A 19,109-nucleotide genomic window follows, 5' to 3' on the forward strand; every position below is an offset into this window, starting at 1 on the left:
TTATAAGCCAGTTCCACCGTAGATCTCTACTATAAAATGATGCTGCTCTCTTAAGTGTGAATGGAGTGATCATGGGTTGCTCTTGCCATTATCTCATCTTTATTCCTAAAAATTTGGAACATGGAGACAGTGGACAATGGAGTGAAAATAAGAAAAGGTGCAAATGGGAATTCACATGTGTTCAGTTCCTTTCATGTCTTCCTTAAAAGTCTAACAGGATTCTCTCTCCCCCCTCCCCTCCCCACTCCCAAACAGGTGAGGAAGATGACAGTCAGAATTCTACGGAGCCATCTGTGAATTCATTGGGAAGAACAAAGAAACAGTTTAAATGCAGGGAATGTGGAATGTGCTTTAGTCACTGTGGAAGAATGAGGATACACCAACAAACTCACACAGGAGAGAAACCATTTGAATGTGTGGAGTGTGGAAAGAGCTACAGTCAAAGTAGAAACCTTAGAATACATCAACGAACTCACACGGGGGAGAAACCGTTTAAATGCATTGAATGTGGAAAGAGCTTCAGTCAAAGTGGAAACCTTAGAAAACACCAACAAACTCACACGGGGGAGAAACCATTTAAATGCATTGAATGTGGAAAGAGCTTCAGTCAAAGTGGAAACCTTAGAATACATCAACGAATTCACACAGAGGAGAAACCATGTAAATGTATTGAATGTGGAAAGAGCTTCAGGCAGAGCGGAGCCCTTAGAGTACACCAACGAAATCACACAAGGGAGAAACCATTTAAATGCATTGAATGTGGAAAGAGCATCATTGATAGTGTAACACTTAGAAGACATCAACGAACTCACACGGGGGAGAAACCATTTAAATGCACTGAATGTGGAAAGAGCTTCATTCATAGTGGAAAGAACTTGAGTTCTAGTGGAGCCCTTAGAACACATCAACGAACTCACACGGGGGGGAAACCATGTCAATGCATTGAATGTGGAAAGAGCTTTAGTTCTAGTGGAGCCCTTAGAAGACATCAACAAACTCACACTGGGGAGAAACCGTTTGAATGTATGGAGTGTGGAAAGAGCTTCAGTGAAAGTGGAACACTTAGAAGACATCAACGAACTCACACTGGGGAGAAACCATTTAAATGCATTGAATGTGGTAAGAGCTTCAGTTCTAGTGGAGGCCTTAGAAGACATCAACAAACTCACACGGGGGAGAAACCATTTAAATGCATTGAATGTGGAAAGAGCTTCATTGAGAATGGAACACTTAGAAGACACCAACGAACTCACACGGGGGAGAAACCATTTAAATGCACTGAATGTGGAAAGAGCTTCAGTGAAAGTAGAAACCGTAGAATACATCAACGAATTCACACAGAGGAGAAACCATGTAAATGTATTGAATGTGGAAAGAGCTTCAGGCATAGCGGAGCCCTTAGAATACACCAACGAACTCACACGGGGGAGAAACCATTTTAATGCATTGAATGTGGAAAGAGCTTCATTGATAGTGGAACACTTAGAAGACATCAACGAACTCACACGGGGGAGAAACAACGGGGGAGAGTGTGAATCTGGAATGCTCAAGGTGTGTGATGAATCTGTTGAGTTTTGACCTCCGCCCTTCACTGCCAGAATGATGGGTTGCCCTTGTCTTGTGGATCAGCATCTGTTAGGCTGCAGGGAATTGGCTTCCTTCCCCCCTTGGCCGTAGATAAGCAGAACAAAGGAAAAGGAGTCTTCTTACCAGTTAGAAACTTTAATGATTCCAGCGAGAGAACAAAGAACCCGTCTTCACACGAATGGCAGTGCTCCCAATGAAGAAGTCCACCCCCTCACATCCCAATCACCCAGGTCACTTCTGCATCTTGTAACCTGGGCTCGTACCCTCTGTGCTTTCTGTCCTGCCACTTTTGCAGCTCTCCCTGACCTTGGGGAAAGCGGATGGATGCTTTCCAGAGACAGTGAATCTGTTAACTCTCCCCCCGCACCGGAGTTTCTTCTGCAAGCTGTTCCCCATCCAGTATTTCCCAGCTTCTGCCTTCTGAACTATGTTCCTCTGCAAACCACTGTTCCAAATCTATACAGTCCTGCTCCTAGGAAGATTAAGGGGGATTGGGAGGCTCCCACCATTGTGCCTCAGTGCAGCTCTCCTCAGCACAATCCCTGGAGACTGCGGTTAGGTTTTGGTTTAGGGGAGAAAGCGTGGGCCTGGGTGTAGGCCGGGGGGGGGGGGAATAAAGGTAGAGATTTACAAGGGATGCTTCTTTTTCTGCGGAAGGCTGGTTTTAAGTGTTGTACATTTATTAGGAGGGAATGAATGTTGCATGCTTGTTTCAACGGCACAAGACACATCATATGGGGACTTCTGGCGAGGCAAAATGGCGGGTGCCACGGCGGCAGCAGCTCCTGAAGCCAGCCAGAGTCAACTGCGCTACCAGGCTGGCTGCAGGGTGCTGAGACTGCCGCTGACGCTTCCACTGCTGAGGAGGAACTAGGGTAACCACTGACCCCCCCCCCCCACGACCCAAATCGAGCCAGGAGCGAGGAAAACCCTGGAGCCAAGTCAGGGAGAAGAAGGAGAAGGAAGAGAGAGAAAGAAAGAGGAAGGAGAAAAAAGAGGGGATCCCCGACCTTGCCATGCCACTGCTGCCGCTGAGGAGCAGAGGGAGGAGAGCACTGGGAGGGCAAGGACACGTGACCGAACCCAGGCCCGACCTGAGCCTACTCCACTCCAAGAGAGCAGGCCAGGGCCCAGAGGAAGGCTGCACGACAGAGGAGACCACAGAAGAGATTACTTCTTAATTTTTCTTTAAAAATAAAGGTAAAGGTAAAGGTACCCCTGCCCGTACGGGCCAGTCTTGCCAGACTCTAGGGTTGTGCGCTCATCTCACTCTATAGGCCGGGAGCCAGTGCTGTCCGCAGACACTTCCGGGTCACGTGGCCAGCGTGACAAGCTGCATCTGGCAAGCCAGGGCAGCACACGGAACACCGTTTACCTTCCCACTAGTAAGCGGTCCCTATTTATCTACTTGCACCCGAAGGTGCTTTCGAACTGCTAGGTTCCAGGCGCTGGGACCGAACGACAGGAGCGCACCCCGCCGCAGGGATTCGAACCACCGACCTTTCGATCGGCAAGTCCTAGGTGCTGAGGCTTTAACCCACAGCGCCACCTGCATCCCACCTGCGTTCTTTAAAAATAGCGTTTTAAAATTCACTTTTTTCTCTCTTTTTTTAAAAAAAGTGTCCCCAGATTGCTACTCTGACTTTGAAGATGGGCACTGGAAGTGGCACATGCTTCTGCTAAAAGCAGATCTAGGGAAGATTAAGTTAATTGCAGCCTTAAACACACTTGGGTCCCATTAGAGAGGATTCTCATGAGGCCGGAGGAACATCGCCCGGCTGTGAGGCGTGAAGGCCACTCCCTGCAAGGCCTTTCCCACCTGGCCCTGGGGGCGGGACCCAGACTCACCCAGCCCTACTATGTTAAATTTGTATTCTGTAGTTGACCTCCTTTGTAATGTTTTACTTTGAAATCTTTTAAGGTAATATTTTAGTTTTCTGTTATATTGCTTTGACAGTATACTCTATACAGTAGTAAGTTGGGATAAAAACACCTCGGGTGACAAACACTTCAGGTTACAAACTCCACTAACCTGGAGGTAGTACCTCGGGTTGAGAACTTTACCTCAGGATGAGAACGGAAACTGCACGGCGGCAGCAGAAGGCCCCATTAGCTAAAGTGGTACCTCAAGTTAAGAACAGTTTCAGGTTAAGAATGGACCTCCAGAACCAATTAAGTTCTTAACCCAAGGCACCACTGTATTTCACTCTTTTCAAATTGTTTTATTTATGTTTTATTGATTTAACATGCTGTAAACCGCTTTGAGGTTTTTCTTAAAAATATAAAGCAGTATAGAAATGAAATAAATAACAATAAAGTATAGAGCATGGATATCCAACATGGGGTTGCTCACATGTTGGGCAACAACTCTTACAAGCCTCAGCCCGTACGGCCAAGGTTGATGGGAGTTGTAGTTCAAAAGCTCAGGGGTTTAAAATCTCATGTTTCTTACAACTTGTCATCATGAATAATTTTAGGTAAAACTTTTGTTGATACAGAATTCATTTTTAGCTTCCAGGAGCAGCTGGTCACTTCTGCTTTATAAACAAACCCAAATATATCGAAACACTTTACATTAAAACCAAATTTCAGAACAGATACAAACATAATTTTTCTAAAAAAACCACATACCTTTTTTTTTACTTTACAAACCATTATCTTCTCAATCCAAGATTTGCTTTTCATGTGTATAAAAATACTTTGTTAGCAGAAAAAAAAGTACAGAAAAAAAAGTTACAATAAAAGCATTATCAGCATTTAAAAATAAATGCTAGTGGTTGTTCAAGGCATTGAGTTACAAATGAAGGCAAAGATCAACCATTGCTAGGTAGAGCCTGGAGACATAATCCTAGAATCAACCCCTGCCCCCCCCCACAGCCCGCTTTTGCCTGTAAATGTATTTGATTCAAAGATCATATAAATCATATTTTTTTACATTAATTCTGATGGGCGCAGGCGAGTTTAAAGGCAACCAAAGTATGGAGATATATTTGGGTTTGAGAGGCAGGTGGTCCACTGCTGGACGGCCATCTTGACCAGAATCTTTCTCAAGGCCTTGTCTTCTTCAGCCCAGGTAGGCCTTGGAATTAAGAATGCTTTGAATTAACGCGACAGAAGCAAGAGGATGGGCAATGAATTCTGATGGCTTGCTTGGAACAGAAATGTATTTGGAAGACACTGTGCTGAAGAGGTATATTTGCAAAAAGCAAAAAAAACCTCACAGCCCACTTCACAAATTAAAGCAACCTTAACAAACTACAGCTCCCAGAATTCTTTGGGGGAAGCCATGACTGTTTAAAGTGGTATAGTGCCCTTGAAGGACAGAGATGCCTCAGCTTTCTAAATCTTGGTTGCCAACCTCATCTCTGATGCCAAGCCAGGTCTAGAGGTGTGAGGCTGCATGTCTTCTGCCGCAACTGATTCCTGTATAAAATATACACCACGGTTGGGTTGAAACGGCACTCTTTACACTTACCTGGTTTGCACATGGTGTTAATGTGCCAAGGGTGGAGAACCTCAGACCCGGGGGGGGCCAAATGCACATGTGGTCTGTGGTCCTCTGAATTCACTGCTCTGAATCCATGGCTCTGCTTCGCCCCTTAGCCAGCCGGGATGTACCTTTCAACTCTTGACAATGCCTCCTCCCTCTTTGGTAGAGGGCAGATAGTTGTGTGTGTATCAGATATAACTTCCTCTAGAAAGGCAAAAGTTGCGCTCCTTGTTTGACCCACCTTTGCCTCTCTCACCTTGCCCAGCCCTGGCATGTGGCCCCTGGAAGGCGATCCGGGAGGGAATCTGGCCCTTGGTCTGAAAAACAGTGGAAGCTTCCAAACTGACAGTTGCGCAAGAGCATGCAAACCTAAGGCCTGCCCACATCCCACTGAACTATGCTAGGCTATGACTTCTGTCATTCCTGGCCATTGGCCACGCCAGTAGGGGCTAATGGGAGTTGGAGTAAAGGAATGGTTGAGGGAACTATGGATATAGTATGAAAAAATAAAGACGTTCAGAGAGATGTTATTACAGCTGTAGGGCTTGTGCACATTTCCCTTCCCTTTGATGGGATCTCAGCACTCGAGATGCTGTTTAGATTTGTTTATCACCATCACCCCCCTCCCATTTGCTAGTGGATTCATTGCTACAGAGTTCTTGTGTATATACAGTAGTGGCATACAGGTACTACTGGCAGTGTTGATTGTCCCCCCCCCCCCCCATTTATTGCTTTATTTGTCAGGACTGAAAGCAAAGCAAAGAACTTCCCCTCCTTACAAATTAAAACTGCCTTCCACTTTTCCTCAGTATTTCCTGTGCAGAATATGGCTTTCACATCCGTAGTGTACATTTGGCAGGCATCTAAAGTACATGGTCGTCGTCCCCCCACCCCCCCGGAGTGGTCGAATGGGAGGTATTCTTTGACAGGGCGCCTGTCTTGCTGCTGCTGCTGCATGTCACTGTTCCCTGTTTCTGTGTGTCTGTGAGGAGAATACAGGACACTGCAAAAGACACAGAGTGTTATGAAGGTGCAATAAGCCAGACAGAGAGTGGTCCCTCCCTATAATGTAAATAGAGGGACTTCTTTTCAGGAGATTTCTGTATAAAGAACACTTTGCTGAGGTGGAAGTGGGGACTAAGTGAGGTTGCAGTGGAACCATGTTTGCATGAACATGAGAATGTAAAATATGCTCTCCATTTAGATATTTATTAAAATAATTTATTCATTTACCCAGAAGAGTAATTGGGCTTTTTTTGCTGTAAGCTGCTTCCTACATTGTAAGAGTGGGTCATGAGACCCTTGATCCCTCCTTGAAATATAATCTGAACCAAATGGGTGAGGCAGTGAAGAGTTTATTGATTACAACACGTTCTTGCAAGAGGGCGAGGTCCACAGTAGCTGATGTTCCCTGTACTGGAAGCCCAGCTTCCCTCCCTCGTCTCCCCGTTGGCTGGTCCTGCAAGGGTTTCCTTCCCCCAGTTATCAAAGGAAAGGAAAGAGGCTGTGGGGGGGGAGAAACTTTTCCTTCCTCGCCAGAGTCACCTGACTTCCGGCTTCATCAGCGGAGATAAAATCGGGCCTTGCAAAGGAGGGAGTGAAGGGGTCTGCTTCGTCCTAATTAAGCCTCCTAATTAAGCGGGGTCTCTCCTTGCCTCCCAGGCGGGGGCTCCCATTCCCGCCCCCGCTGCCCAGGGTCGCCGCCATCTCCAGGATTTCGGGTGAGTGCAAAGCCAGCGGCGGGGAAGGAGGGAAGGGGCTTGGCAAGGGGTGGGGGGTCCAGGATGAGACGCCCCGGGACGGGGAGAAGAAGAGAAGGGAGGAAAGGGAGCTGTTTCTCTTAATGGGGCCTTGAAGGTGGGGGAGGGGGGGTTCCCGTTGTGGAAAGAGAGAAGCTTTTTTATATATATAAGATATTTATTGGCTTTTTCACAAATTCACATAACATAAAAATCACAAAAAACAAAAATACATACAAAAAACAAAAAACCACATGTATAACTTCATTCCCTTATGTTCATGAAACTTTCTTTCCCGACTTCCTCATACCTCCCCTTACTGCATTCCAATCTCTAATCAATTCTCTTCAACAAATCCTTCCCCTAATTTCTATTAAAATTTTAACCTTTCTTTTCATTATTCATAATCATTACAGCAAACAACCACTTAATTTCAGAATCAACATCGTCCTAACATTCAACAATTTTACAATATTTCTTAAGGTAGTCTTTAAATTTCTTCCAATCTTCTTCAGCCGTCTCTTTTCCCTGGTCTCGGATTCTGCCGGTCATCTCTGCCAGTCCCAGTGGAAAGAGAGAAGCTTCTTCCTTCCTGCCCGGATCTGGTGCAAAGGGATTTGCCTGGAAGGAGGCGGGGAAGGGGAGAGGCTTGGGCATTGATGGGAAGGTTAATAATAATAATAATAGTACCTGCCCCTCTGGCTGGGTTTCCAGTGTGGCTTACAACTTAGATAAACCATAATAAAAGATCAAACGTTAAAACCTTCCCAGTACAGGGCTGCCTCCAGATGTCTTCTAATAGTCAGATAGTTGTTTATTTGAAATTGGAAGGGAGGGCTTTCCACAGGGAGGGCGCCACCACCGAGAAGGCCCTCTGCCTGGTTCCCTGTAACCTCGCTTCTTGCAGGGAGGGAACTGGCAGAAGACCCTCGGAAGTGAACCTCAGTGTCCTTCCTTCCTTCCTTCCTTCTCTTTAGACACCAGGCAAAAGCATTCCTCTTCTCCCAGGCATTGGGCTCATTAAACAATCTATGGCCTGTCCAGTTAACATGGGTTTAGCCCAGTCTGATTTTGTAGTGACTGTGTCTCCTTATACCTCTTCCAAAATTTAGAAATGCCCCCTTTGGTTACGTTTCTGCCAATTTTTCTTCTAATATCTTCATAACTGTAGCCTTGTTCACTTAATAGTACTATTTTACATCCCTTTCTAGGTGACCAGTCATCTCTTTGTGCCATTTATTTAATTTGATTACGTTTTACAAGCTCACTAAATGAAAAAAACCTCAACCAACTTGATAGCAATCACAAAACACATTTTTTTTTAAAATATTTTTATTGAATTTTCAAATTATAACAACAAATTTCCACAAATCTTAATTGAACAATTTCTATATCCGTATTTCTCCCCTCCCTCCTCTTTGGCTTCCCCCATATTTCCGTATTGATTTATTAAACAAATTCTATACTCTGCTGATTTTGCTTCTTATATAGTTGTCAAAACCTGCCAAAGAGTCCATATCATTATACTGTATTTTTCTATAGTTTATAAATGGTTCCCACTCTTTTTGAAATCGATGTTGTCTCTCTCATGTATTCTCTCTGTCGGCTTAGCCAGTTCCGCGTAGTCCATAAGCTTGGCTTGCACTGCTTCCTTTGTTGGCGTTTTCTGTTTTCCATACTTGTGCTAATAAAATTCTTGTTGCTGTTGTCGCATACATAAACTATGTCCAATTTCCCTCTCATGTATCATGATCTAAAATTAGAAGCAGGAAAGATTCTGGTTTTTAAACAAAGGGTTTTTTCAACATTTTTTTCAGTTCATTATATATCATTTCCCAGTATTCTTTAACCTCCTTGCATTCCCACCATACATGAAAAAAGTACCATCTTTCTCTTTACATCTCCATCATATCTTGGATCCTGTTTTATACATTTTTGTAGTTTTTCCAGTGTGATATACCATCTATATATAATTTTCAAATACAGTGGTACCTCAGGTTACATATGCTTCAGGTTACAGACTCTGCTAACCCAGAAATAGTACCTTAGGTTAAGAACTTTGCTTCAGGATGAGAACAGAAATTGTGCTCCAGCGGCGCAGCAGCAGCAGGAGGTCCCATTAGCTGAAGTGGTGCGTCAGGTTAAGAACAGTTTCAGGTTAAGAATGGACCGCTGGAATGAATTAAGTACTTAACCCAAGGTACCACTGTAATTTTCTCTTAATGATATACAATCTGTAAACTTTACATTTGTTTTCATAAACTTTCCCATTCCTCCAACTGTATATTAAGCCCAACATCCGGAGCCCATTTTATTTGGGCCGATTTTACCTTCTCATCTAAAGTCTCTCCATATAGCAAAATGTTATATGCTCTCTTCAATAATTTAGTATTTCCCTCCACAATTTCCTTTTGAAAGTTTGAGATAGTATAGCTGAACCCCCTTTTATTATCTTCTTTAAATTGCTCATTAATTTGTCTGTGATGCAACCAACTTTGTAAAGTACCTTTCAAGTTTTCATAACTTTTAAATTTCAAACCTTTCTCCTCTTCTATTAACAAATCTCTATATGTTGGCCACTTTCCTTTTTTATCACCCCTCCAGCTACACAGGGTCTAATCCTGCCAGACTTTGGTGGATGTCTCAAAAAATTCCAAGTTGTTGGATATTCAAATCGCAGAGCTTGTCAAAACAGAGAGGCAACTATTTACAAATCCTGTTCTTCCAGCAAAGCAGGAATTTTAGGGTTAAAAATGCATTTGCTTTCACTCAGAGGCTGTAATGTAGATTTTTGGGGGTTTTCATCTCATTCATCTCATTCCATCTTATTCACAAAACGTCTCTGCAGGGTTCTCCCCTGAATAGCAGAAGTACGGCTTCCATTTTTAATACTTCTCGCTTTGAAGTTCAAATTGAATTTAAGTCCAAATTTTTAAATTCCTCTCCAAAAGCTTCTTTTTCTTTTACCTTCTAACAGAAGATCTGTCACTTCAGAGGGCGGCTTTTAGGCTTCGGATATTCAGGTGTGCGTTGGAGCCGACAGCCCGCCTCAACCGTCTTCCCCTCCCCCACCCGCTGCTGATGCAACTGCGGGAGCCGGTTTGGCGGGAGACCTGGGGCTCAGCTGGACCCCGTTGCAGCCCCACTCTTCTGCAGAGTTTTGTGCGGGAGGCTTTTTTTAGCCCCTAAACCTCTCCTCGGTGGCCTGCAATCCTCCTAAGGGCTCTGTCTTACTCCAGCCCGGAAGCCCACAATCACAAAGTCAACTCTTTGTGACATTTATTTTATTTTATTACATTTTACAAGTTCACTAACTGAAAGAACAAAAAAATCCCCAACCAACTTGATTGCAATCACATAACACACTGACAAATGTCTTGCTTATTTATGTTGCAATCCTTCCTAAAAGTTGTTGTATTACATTCTACTTTAAATTACAGTGGTACTTTAAATTACAGTGGTCTGTTCTTAACCTGAAACTGTTCTTAACCTGAAGCACCACTTTAGCTAATGGGGCCTCCTGCTGCCGCCGTGCCACCAGAGCACAATTTCTGTTCTCATTCTGAAGCAAAGTTCTTAACCCGAGGTACTATTTCTGGGTTAGCGGAGTCTGTAACCTGAAGCGTCTGTAACCTGAAGTACCACTATATATTTCCGTTGATATATAATTTTATGGTATTACTCCCAAAAAGGGGGGTATTATGAGCCATCAAACCTCAGAAAAACACCTTCTCCAAGGTTTCCACAATTTTGACCACTAGTGTATGTTGTCTTCTAGGTCCAAAGACACACATGCACACACAGATAGCATGAGCAAGCAGGGCTCCAAAGTGCTTCTCTTGAGAACTTGCCATCTAAGTTGTTTACTCACGGCAAAAGCTCCTATTTCCCAAAAGGACAGGAGGGGGAGGTCTCTCCCCCACTTTTAACCCACCCACTCCCACCGCACGGAAGGGAGAGGTCTTGTTCATTCACAATCCCTGGATCCACTGCCTCTCCCAGGGGATCCAGATGCGAGCAAGGTGCTTTCTTCTTCTCCATTCAAGGGCAACCCATGTATTCAAAGCAGTCCTTTGCAGATTAAGACTTAAGTTCAAAATAAGTACAAAAACCCGACAAAAAGACTCACGGGTTTATAGTGGCACCAGCTTTCCTAGTCAAGATTCCACAATGTCAGACTGTAGCTCACAAAAGCTTAAGCCATAATACATTTATGAGCCTTTATGGGCTGCAGAAGATGAATAAACAGAAGCATAGTTAATCTATGGACTTCCATCCCACAAGAGACAGTGACGGCCAGCAACTTGGATATCTTGAAAAAAGGGATTAGGCTGGTGTCTGTGCTCTGCCCTTGCGGTCCTAGGCAATAATGCTTAATACTAGTTTCTGGAAAGCACAGGAGGGCAGAGGGCTCTTGGGCTGAAATCTTGCTTGCTGGTTTCCCACAGGCTTCTGCTTCGCTACTGTGAAAACAGGATGCTGGACTAGGTGGGCCTTTACCCGATGCAGAAGGCTCTGTTTAGGTTCTAATATATTGCAATGATTTTACACCTACATGTGGCATAAGAACACTTCAGTTTTACTTCTTACTCATAGGAGAGACTGCTATTGGAGCCTGTGATCATTTCCTCACTTGAAAAAGAAATAGAGAGATGTGTCTTATAAGCCAGTTCCACCGTAGATATCTACTATAAAATGATGGTGCTTTCTTAAGTGTGAATGGAGTGATCATGGGTTTCTCTAGCCATTATCTCATCTGCATTCCTAAAAATTTGGAATATGGAGACAGTTGAAAATGGAGAGGGAGTGAAAATAAGAGAAGGTGCACGTGGGGATTGACGTGTTCAGTTCATTTATTGTCTTTGCTAAAAGTCTAACAGGATTCTCTCCCTGCCTCAAACAGGTGAGGAAGATGATGGTCCGGATTCTACGGAGAGGTCTGTGAAATCAGTGGGAAGAGCAGAGAGGCCAGTTAAATGCAGGGAATGTGGAATGTGCTTTAGTCACTGTGGAAAAATGAGGATACACCGACGAATTAACACGGGGGAGAAACCGTTTGAATGCATGGAGTGCGGAAAGAGCTTCACTCAAAGTGGTAAACTTAGAATACATCAACGAACTCACACGGGGGAGAAACCATTTAAATGTATTGAATGTGGAAAGAGCTTTGGTCAAAACGGAGACCTTAGAATACACCAACGAACTCACACAGGGGAGAAACCATTTAAATGCATTGAATGTGGAAAGAGCTTCAGTCAAAGTGGAAACCTTAGAATACATCAACAAACTCACACAGGGGAGAAACCATTTAAATGCATTGAATGTGGAAAGAGTATCAGTCATAGTGGAGACCTTAGAATACATCAACAAACTCACACAGGAGAGAAACGGTTTAAATGTCTCGAATGTGGAAAGAGCTGCAGTCGTAGTGGTCACCTTAGAATACACCAACGAACTCACACAGGGGAGAAACCATTTAAATGTATTGAATGTGGAAAGAGCTTCAGTCAAAGTGGGACACTTAGAATACATCAACAAATTCACATGGGGGAGAAACTATTTCAATGTATTGAATGTGGAAAGAGCTTCAGTCAAAGTGGAAAACTTAGAATACATCAACAAACTCACACGGGGCAGAAACCATTTAAATGTCTTGAATGTGGAAAGAGCTTCAGTCAAAGTGGAAAACTTAGAATACATCAACAAACTCACACGGGGCATAAACCATTTAAATGTCTTGAATGTGGAAAGAGCTTCAGTCAAAGTGGAGCCCTTAGAATACATCACCCAACTCACACGGGGGAGAAATCATTTAAATGTCTTGAATGTGGAAAGAGCTTCAGTCAAAGTGGAAAACTTAGAATACATCAACAAACTCACACGGGGCATAAACCATTTAAATGTCTTGAATGTGGAAAGAGCTTCAGTCAAAGTGGAGCCCTTAGAATACATCACCCAACTCACACGGGGGAGAAATCATTTAAATGCATTGAATGTGGAAAGAACTTCAGTGAAAGTGGAGACCTTAGAACACATCAACGAACTCACACGGAGAAACCATTTAATTGTATGGAGTGTGGAAAGAGCTTTAGTCAAAGTGGAGGCCTTAGGAGACATCAGCTAACTCACACAGGGCGGGCAACCACAGATGTAGGGAATGTGGAAAGAGCTTAAGACAGAGTGGAGACCTTAATATTCCTAAGCAAATTTACACAGGTGAAAAACCATATAAATGTATGCAACGTTGCACTCAATGTTCACTATTTAATTTACGTCAAGAAACTCATAAAGGTAGAAATCAGTTTTAAATACATGGAACCCGTGTGATGTTTTTGTGTTTGTGTTTAAATTTGTATACACATATGTATTAAAGTAATGAAGGTCACATATACTTGATGTACAAAAGAAGTTGCAAGTTGTTGCTAGATTATCCAGGGGGAGAGTGTGAATCTGGAATGCTTAAGGCGTGTGATGAATCTGTTGAGTTTTGACTCCACCCATCACTGCCAAAATGATGCGCTGCCCTTGTCTTGTGGATCAGCATCTTTCAGGCTTCAGGGAATTGCCTTCCTTCCCCTTGGTCGTAGATAAGCAGAACAAAGGAAAAGGAGTCTTCTTACCAGTTAGAAACTTTAATGATCCCAGCAAGGGGACAAATAACCCGTCTTCTAGGAATGGCCGTGCTCCCAATGAAGAGGTCCAGTCCCTCACATCCCTAGTCACCCCTGCCACTTCTGCGTCTCGTAATCTGAGCTAGTTCCCTCTGTGTTTTCTCTCCTGCCACTTTCGCTGCTCTCCTTGACCTTGGGGAGAGCGGATGGATGCTTTCCAGAGACAGTGAATCTGTTAACTCTCCCCCCCTCCAGAGTTTCTTCTGCAAGCTGTTCCCCATGCAGTATTTCCCAGCTTCTGTCTTCTGAACTATGTTCCTCTGCAAATCACTTTTCCAAATCTATACAGTCCTGCTCCTGGGAAGAATCAGGGGAGGGGGATTTTCCCACAAATGCCTCGGTGCAGCTCTCCTCAGCTGGGTCTCCTTGACCTTGGGGAGAGCGGATGGATGCTTTCCAGAGACAGTGAATCTGTTAACTCTCCCCCCCTCCAGAGTTTCTTCTGCAAGCTGTTCCTCATCCAGTATTTCCCAGCTTCTGTCTTCTGAACTATGTTCCTCTGCAAATCACTTTTCCAAATCTATACAGTCCTGCTCCTGGGAAGAATCAGGGGAGGGGGATTTTCCCACAAATGCCTCGGTGCAGCTCTCCTCAGCTGGGTCCCTGGTTAGGTTTTGGTTTAGGGGAGAAAGTGTGGGACTAGGCCAGGGGGGAGGGGGAGAGAAGGGTAGAGAAGTAGAGGGGATGCTTTTTCCGTGCAAAGCTAGTTCGTGTTTCTCCCGAGTACGTGCCTGTAATCAGTGAGCGTGCATTTGGCAGGAGAGCGTCCCTTTGTCTCGGCATGTAAGATGCTTCAGGAGGCCCTAGAGCGAAGCGTGTGTATCGCACATGCACTGTGAGGGCAATGGTGGAGGAATAGCAAATAACTGTCAGAGTGCTTAAAAGGAGGCTGTCGTTTCGTGAGAGGGGGTGGGGGGAGGAGAGTTTTAGTGACGCTGAACAGGAAGAGCCAAGCGCACCTACAGGATACATGTGCTTGCTACTCTGAGTTTGAAGATGGGCAGTGGGAGTGGCACATGCTTCTGCTGAAAGTAGATCTAGGGAAGATTAAGTTAATTGCAACCTTAAACACACTTGGGTCCCATTAAAGAGGCTGCTCATGAGGCCGGAGGAACATCGCCCGGCTGTGAGGTGTAAAGTCCACCACTCCCTGCAAGGTCTTTTCCACCTGGCCAAAGGGGTGGGGCCCAGACCCACCCAGCTCTACTATGTTAAATATGAATTCTGTCGTCAACCTTTGTGCTGTTTTATTTTGAAATCTTTTAAGATAATATTTTTGTTTTCTGTTATGTTGCTTTGACTGTATATTCTATATTTCACATTTTTCAGGTTGTTTTATTTATGTTTTATTGATTTAATATGCTGTGAACCGCTTTGAGGTTTTTCTTGAAAATATAAAGTGGAATAGAAATTAAATAAAAAAAGTATAGAGCAGGGATCTCCAACATGGGGTTGCTCAGATGTTGGGCAACAACACCCATAAGCCTCAGCCTGTACGGCCAAGGTTGATGGGAGTTGTAGTTCAAAAGCTCAAGGGTGGAAAATCTCACGTTTCTTACAACTTTTCATTATGAATAATTATAGGTAAAACTTTTGTTCATATAGAGCTCATTTTTGGGCTTCCAGGAACAGCTAGTCACTTCTGCTTTATAAACAAACCCAAATATATTGACACACTTTACTTTAAAAGCAGATTTCAGAACAGAGATAAACAAAACATTTTTTTTAAATCTTTTTACTTTACAAACCATAATTTTGTCAATCCAAGATCTGCTCTTCATATGTATAAAAATACTTCGTTAACAATGAGATACCGAAATAATAATAAAAAATCTGCAATAAAACATTATCAGCATTTAAAAAGAAATGCCAGTGGGATGTTCAAGGCATTGAGTTACAAATTAAGGCAAAGATCAACCATTGCTAGGTAGACCCAGGAGACTTAATCCTAGAATCAACCCCTGCCCCCCACAGCCTGCTTTTGCCTGTAAATGTATTTGATTCAAAGATCACATAAATCATCATGATTTTTTTCTCATTATTTCTGATGGGCGGGGGCGAGTTAACCCCATGGAGGTATATATGGCTCTGAGTGGCAGGTAATCCACTGCCAGACCGCCATCTTGACAAGAATCTTTCTCAAGGCCTTGTCTTCAAGAGGACAGGCAATGAATTCTGATTGCCTGCTTGGAACAGAAATGTATTTGGGAGACACCACTGAAGAGAAAAAGGGAAAAAACTCACAGCCCACTCCACAAATTATCCAGGCTGCTATGCATTTTCCCACCTTCCCTTGAAACAGCCTTGCCCTACAACGCTGTGTCACAAGCTGCCCTTGGGAATGGTCCCACATCTCAGAAGGTAGGCAGTGGGGACGAGTGCTGTGTTTCCCTGGGAGGAACACAATGGCACTGGAGGCTGCTGAGCAAAATGGCCCCCGTGGACTCCATTGTGTGTGTTCCCACTTACCTCCTGATTGCTTGCCTTCTCCCTCGAGGGCCACATCCACACCACATTTAAATCAGTCTAGTACCCCTTCAGTCAGTCATGGCTTCCCCCAAAGCATTCTGAGAGTTGTAGTTTGCTGAGAGGAGACTCCCTGTTCCCCTCCCAGAGAGATAATACGTAGAGTGGCTTCACTGCCTATTCCTTGTCACAGAGAACTTGGTGAATTGTAACTCTTTGAGGGAAATAAGGGTTTTAAGGGTTGCCATGGTTGAAGACTTGATTTCCTCTTCTCTTCTCTCCCCCCCCTCCAGCAATATAGCTTCTATAGTTTCTATAGACTACATATGGTAGAGATATTTAAAATGAGAGTCCTCATAAGGACTCTTTTTTGCTCTTCAAAATATGGCAACCATACCTAACAGCTCCAAGCAACCTTAACAAACTACAGCTCCCAGAATTCTTTGGGGGAAGCCATGACTGTTTAAAGTAGTATACAGTGGTACCACTTGCCCCCTTGAACCGTGCCCGTCCTGGCTGATTAGAGCATGTCCAGACGAGGTGCGGGCCCCCTGGATGAGATCATTAATCAGTCCCTTGGTATGTGGACTTTCCCAGGGGAGTTGAAGGAAGCAGTGGTGCATCTATTCTTAAATAAAACATCTCTAGATCCTTTAGATCTATCCAATTACCACCCGGTTTCGAATCTTCCATACCTGTGTAAGATAATTGAGAGAGTACCGTATTTTTCGCTCTATAACACGCACCCGACCATAACACGCACATAGTTTTTAGAGGAGGAAAATAAGAAAAAAAATATTCTAAACGAAACAGTGGATGTATGATTTTTGTGGTTCATGCTGTGGCCACAGACATGTGATCTGACGGTGAGTTTGGGGTAGCCCAGTGCAAAAATCCCAAGGATCCATGTGGATCCATGCTTTGTAACCACATTTTTGCACCACTGCGGCCCCAGGCAACAGTGAGTGTGTGATTTTTTTGGTGCAAGCTGTAGCCATGGACATGCTATGTGATCTGATGGTGAATTTGGGGTGACCCAGTGCAAAAGTCTTGAGGATCCATGTGGATCTGTGTTTTGTAACCACGTTTTAAGTGGGGAGGGAAGGAAAAGCACTCAAGGGACAAGGAACACGCGTGGGGTGGGTGGAGAAGGATGCTGTTAATGATGCAGAAGAGGGGTATAAGGGGAGAAGGCTCCTCTCCTCTCCTGCTTTGCTCCTTTAAAGGCTCTGCTTCTCTCCCTCCTCCCCAGCTCGCTGGAAAACTTTGCTATTTAGCCAGCTGAATGGGGAGGAGAGAGGGACAGAGAGCCTGCTTGCGAAAAACTTTGCTGCTATTTAGCAAACTGTTCTCTCCCTCCTCCCCGGCTTGCTGAAAAAAAAGCTCCGGAATTGTGTAAGCGGCTCCTCTCCTCTCCCGCTTTGCTCCTTTAAAGCAAGCAGGCTCTCTGTCCCTCTCTCCTCCCCACTCGAGGGCTCTTCTCCCGCTTTGCTGTTTCAAAGCGAGCCACGGAGGAGGGAAGGAAGGGGAACCATGGATCCTCTGCTCACGACTGCAGCAGATCCCCCCGCCATCCATAGGCATTAGCTCCATAACACGTACAGACATTTCCCTTTACTTTCTAGGAGGAAAAAAGTGAGTGTTATGGTGCAAAAAATACGGTAGTTGCCGAACAGCTTGGTAGGTTTCTGGATGAAACATAGGCTCTGGACCCATTTTAGTCCGTCTTTCACCCTGGTTACAGCACCGAGACAGCTTTGGTTGCCCTAACATGATCTCCATTGACAGCTGGGTCGAGCTGGGTCGGGCCTGCTGATTCTCTTAGCCTTCGGCATGATCAATCACGAACCTTTGGACCACCGCCTTTCCGACGTAGGGATTCAGAGCACAGTCCAACAATGGCTGCGCTCCTTTATCTCAGGTCGGGGACAGAGGGTGGCGCTAGGGAGGGAGTGGTCACTGCGGCACTCCTTGGTGTGTGGAGTCCCACAGGGTGCAATCCTTTCTCTGATGCTTTTTAATATCTTTTATGTTCCCCCTTACCCAGATTGTCCAGAGCTTTGGGCTGGATTGTCATCAATATGCTTTTGACAGCCAGCTTTATCTGTTGATGGACGGCCGCCCTGACTTGGCATCGGACACACTGACTAGATGCTTGGAAGCTGTGGCTGGATGGCTGCGTGGGAGGCGTTTGAAGTTAAATCCTTCGAAGACAGAGGTCTTCTGGCTGGGTCGGGACAACATAGGGTTGGGGTCCCAACTCCCATCTCTTGCAGGGGCTCAATTAGTGCCAGCACCTTCTCTCAAGAGCTTGGGTGTAACCTTTGACGCCTCCCTTTCCATAGAGGTGCAGGTTAAAGCCACAGCAAAGGTATCATTTTTCCATCTCCGTCGTATTAAGCAGTTGGTCCCTTACCTTTCTCGCCCTGATCTGGCCACAGTGATCCATGCAACAGTCACCCGGTGGAGTACAGGGTCAGGTTTAAGGTGCTGGTTTTGACCTTTAAAGCCCTATGCGGTCTAGGACCCACTTACCTATGGGACCGCCTCTCCTGGTATGCCCTGCGGAGGACCTTAAGTTCCGCAAATGACAACATTTTGGAGGTCCTGGCTCTCAAGGTGGCTAGATTGGTCTCAACTAGGGCCAGGGCCTTTTCAGTACTGGCCCCAACTTGGTGGAACACTCTGCCACAAGAGACTAGGGCCCTGCAGGACTTGACATCTTTCCGCAGAGCTTGCAAGACAGAGCTGTTCCACCCGGCCTTTGGTTTGACTCAATCTGACAATGTTTCCTTCCCCTTCTGGTTTTGATTTATGGGCTACTTTTAAAATGAGGCTGCTTTTTAAATTGAGTTTTAATCTGTATTTTAAATTGGTTTTTTCTCCCCCTATTATGTTTTTACTGTAATTTTACCGGTGTTAGCCATCCTGAGCCCGGCTCTGGCCAGGGAGGATGGGGTATAAATAAAAATCATTAGAATTATTATCAGACATTAAGAACTTCCTGATCCTGCTTCTTTATAAGACATCTGAAGGCAGCCCTGAATGGAAAAGCTTTTAATGTTTGATGCTTCATTGGATTCTAAAAAATATTCTGTTGGGAGCTGCCCTAGTGGCTGGGGAAACCCAGCCAGACGAGCGGGTATAAATAATGTT

The 19,109-nt window shown here is 44.6% G+C and overlaps 2 protein-coding genes across 2 annotated transcripts in view; both read left to right on the top strand.

Annotated features, from left to right (window-relative positions):
* The window catches only part of LOC144325905 (uncharacterized), a 42,730-nt gene extending 38,701 nt beyond the window's left edge, over positions 1-4,029 (top strand). The window contains exon 3 of the mRNA XM_077920789.1: positions 256-4,029. Within this exon, the coding sequence (XP_077776915.1) occupies positions 256-1,442 (1,187 nt within the window). The 3' untranslated portion in view covers positions 1,443-4,029. The remainder of the gene's footprint in view (positions 1-255) is intronic.
* On the top strand, positions 2,682-13,106 carry LOC144325906 (uncharacterized). Its single transcript, XM_077920791.1, has 2 exons — positions 2,682-2,787; positions 11,720-13,106. Exon 2 carries the CDS (start codon positions 11,809-11,811, stop codon positions 12,988-12,990), a length of 1,182 nt encoding a protein of 393 aa, XP_077776917.1. The 5' UTR covers positions 2,682-2,787; positions 11,720-11,808; the 3' UTR covers positions 12,991-13,106.
* The last annotated feature ends 6,003 nt before the right edge of the window (positions 13,107-19,109 follow it).

The sequence above is a fragment of the Podarcis muralis genome, chromosome 2, assembly GCF_964188315.1.
Source record: "Podarcis muralis chromosome 2, rPodMur119.hap1.1, whole genome shotgun sequence".
NCBI lineage: Eukaryota > Metazoa > Chordata > Lepidosauria > Squamata > Lacertidae > Podarcis > Podarcis muralis.

Coding starts and splice junctions, on each gene's coding strand:
- LOC144325906 (XM_077920791.1), top strand. CDS start 11,809: ATGTGCTTTAGTCACTGTGGAAAAATGAGGATACACCGACGAATTAAC.